This window comes from Nestor notabilis, unplaced genomic scaffold, assembly GCF_000696875.1.
Source record: "Nestor notabilis isolate BGI_N333 unplaced genomic scaffold, ASM69687v1 scaffold17289, whole genome shotgun sequence".
Taxonomy (NCBI): domain Eukaryota; kingdom Metazoa; phylum Chordata; class Aves; order Psittaciformes; family Psittacidae; genus Nestor; species Nestor notabilis.
In genome coordinates, this window is record NW_009944275.1 from 7964 (window position 1) to 10022 (window position 2059).

At 58.4% G+C, this 2059-nt stretch overlaps 1 protein-coding gene across 1 annotated transcript in view; it reads left to right on the forward strand.

Annotated features, from left to right (window-relative positions):
* LRRC26 (leucine rich repeat containing 26) overlaps window positions 1–1478 on the forward strand; it is a 4910-nt gene extending 3432 nt beyond the window's left edge. Inside the window, exons 2-3 of the mRNA XM_010022370.1 lie at window positions 4–338; window positions 1231–1478. Of these exons, the coding sequence (XP_010020672.1) occupies window positions 4–338; window positions 1231–1478 (583 nt within the window). The remainder of the gene's footprint in view (window positions 1–3; window positions 339–1230) is intronic.
* Window positions 1479–2059: the final 581 nt, after the last annotated feature.

Consider the following 2059-nt stretch of genomic DNA (forward strand, 5'->3'; position numbering starts at 1 on the left):
GAGCTCCTTCCCACCGCTGCCAGGGCTGCGGGTGCTCAGCCTGCCCCACAACCATCTGGGGCTCATCCACAGCCAGGCGCTCATGGGGCTTGGGGCACTGCAGGAGCTGGATCTCAGCGACAACTACTTGACTGTGCTGACCACCGAAACCTTCCTACCCCTCACCAGCCTCACCAAGCTGAACCTGGGTGGAAACAGGCTGAGGCAGCTGGAGCCTGGGGTGCTGCGAGCACTACCCCAGCTCGAAGCCCTCTTCCTGCAGGACAACCCCTGGGGGTGCAGCTGCAGCATCCTGCCCCTCTGGCGCTGGCTCAGCCACAACAGGGACAAAGTGCAAGGTGAGTGCCGGAGGACCGTGTCCCCAAGCCCCCGACATGCTCCATGCTCACTGGCCACTCTGTCAGAGCTGAGGCTGCACCCAGCACCCTTGTGCCAGCAGCTGTGGGCTTGCAATGGTGGGTGTCCATGGGGGTATAGGGAGGTTACCCAGGTCCCATCCTCAGGCCATGGCAGCTCCTGTGTCTGCTTGGGTGTTTGCATCCCTGGTCTGGTACCTGGTGCTGACCCTTTGTCCTCATGCCTGGAGAAGAGGACTGGGCAATGTCCCAGTGCAAGGTACCCCGTGCTGTCCCCAGCAGTGGCACCAGCCCTGTTATGCTGAGGGCAAGGTGTGCTTGCAATGGGCACCACTGCTGACACAGCTAGGACTCAGTGCTTTCAGCCCCTTCCCCAGTGCTTTCATGAACATGGGGCTGATCCTGCATTTCTTCCCCCATGAAGCTTGGTCAGAGTCAGCTCTGACAGCAAGATCTCTCCTTCTGCTGCCACTGCTCCTGCCTGCTTCCAGCTTGGATGCATGCCTGTCACTTCTGCTGACTGGGATCTTCTGTGGCCTCTCCAGGCTGGCTGCTCACTGCTCCCCACATGTGTCCTCTGGGAACCAGGCCTGCACCCTCTCTGCCCCATCTACCATCTGCCCCAAGCCTATTTTCCAGGGCCCCTTCCAGCACTGTTCCCACCTACCCACCCTGTCCCATTCCCCGAGCACAGGACTTAGATGAGCCCTGAACCCTCACTGCCTTCTTTCATACCCTGCCCTGGGTAATCTTGGTCAGCCTGGCCCCTCTCCTCCTGCTCTGGTCCCATACAAACCTGCCATTCCCTCTGTCCCTGACACCTGCCTTGTCCCAGCAGCCCTGTGTGCCCATCAACACTGATTTTCTCTTCCAGAGAAGAGCTTGCTCCTCTGCAGAGTCCCGGAGCAGCTGAACAAGTATCCGATCATGGCCTTTGCGAATGAGTCCTTCAGGCAATGCCAGGAGACCTCGCTGTCTGCCCAGCACTACATCACCTTCATGATCATTGGACCATTCTCTTTCATGGCCAGCATCTTTTTCTGCACCTTCACAGGCTCTGTTGTGGTGGTTTACCACAACCTGCACAAGGAACCCCATGTCTCAAGGAGATCTTGCATTTGAGGGGGCCGCTGTCCCCCAAGACGATGCTGACCTCCCTCTGCCCCACTGCTGCGGGAGCAGTCTCCAGCTCTGACCGCAGATGCTCTCAGTGCTTTGAAGTCCACCCGCAGACCTGGAGGGGTACAGGGGATCCTTCTCCAGCTCACCTTGTCCTGCCCCTTCTGCTGCCCAGGGGCCTCAGTGTGCATTTCAGGGTGCACCATATGCCTCTCTGTGCCTTTTGGTGCATGCTGGGAGCCCCTGTGTGCATCTCAGGACATATCATACCCCTCTGGGTGCCTTTCAGTGCACCCCAGAGTTTCCATTCACCTTTCATTGCAGCTCAGGAGCCTCTGTGTGCCTTTTGGTTTGCCTCAAAACCCTTGTTGGGCCTTCTGGTGGCCCCAACACTCCCCATCTGCCACTCAGTGCCATCAGCCTCAGTGTGCCTTTGCGTGCCAAGACCCCTTGGCTTGGCTTTTTGTGCATCTATTTGGCTTTCTGTGCCCTGACAGGCATTGGTTTGCCTTTTGGTGTGCCCCAGAGCTCTCTGTGTGCCTTTTGGTGCACTTGAAGATCTCTGGGTGCTTTTGGGGCTTTCC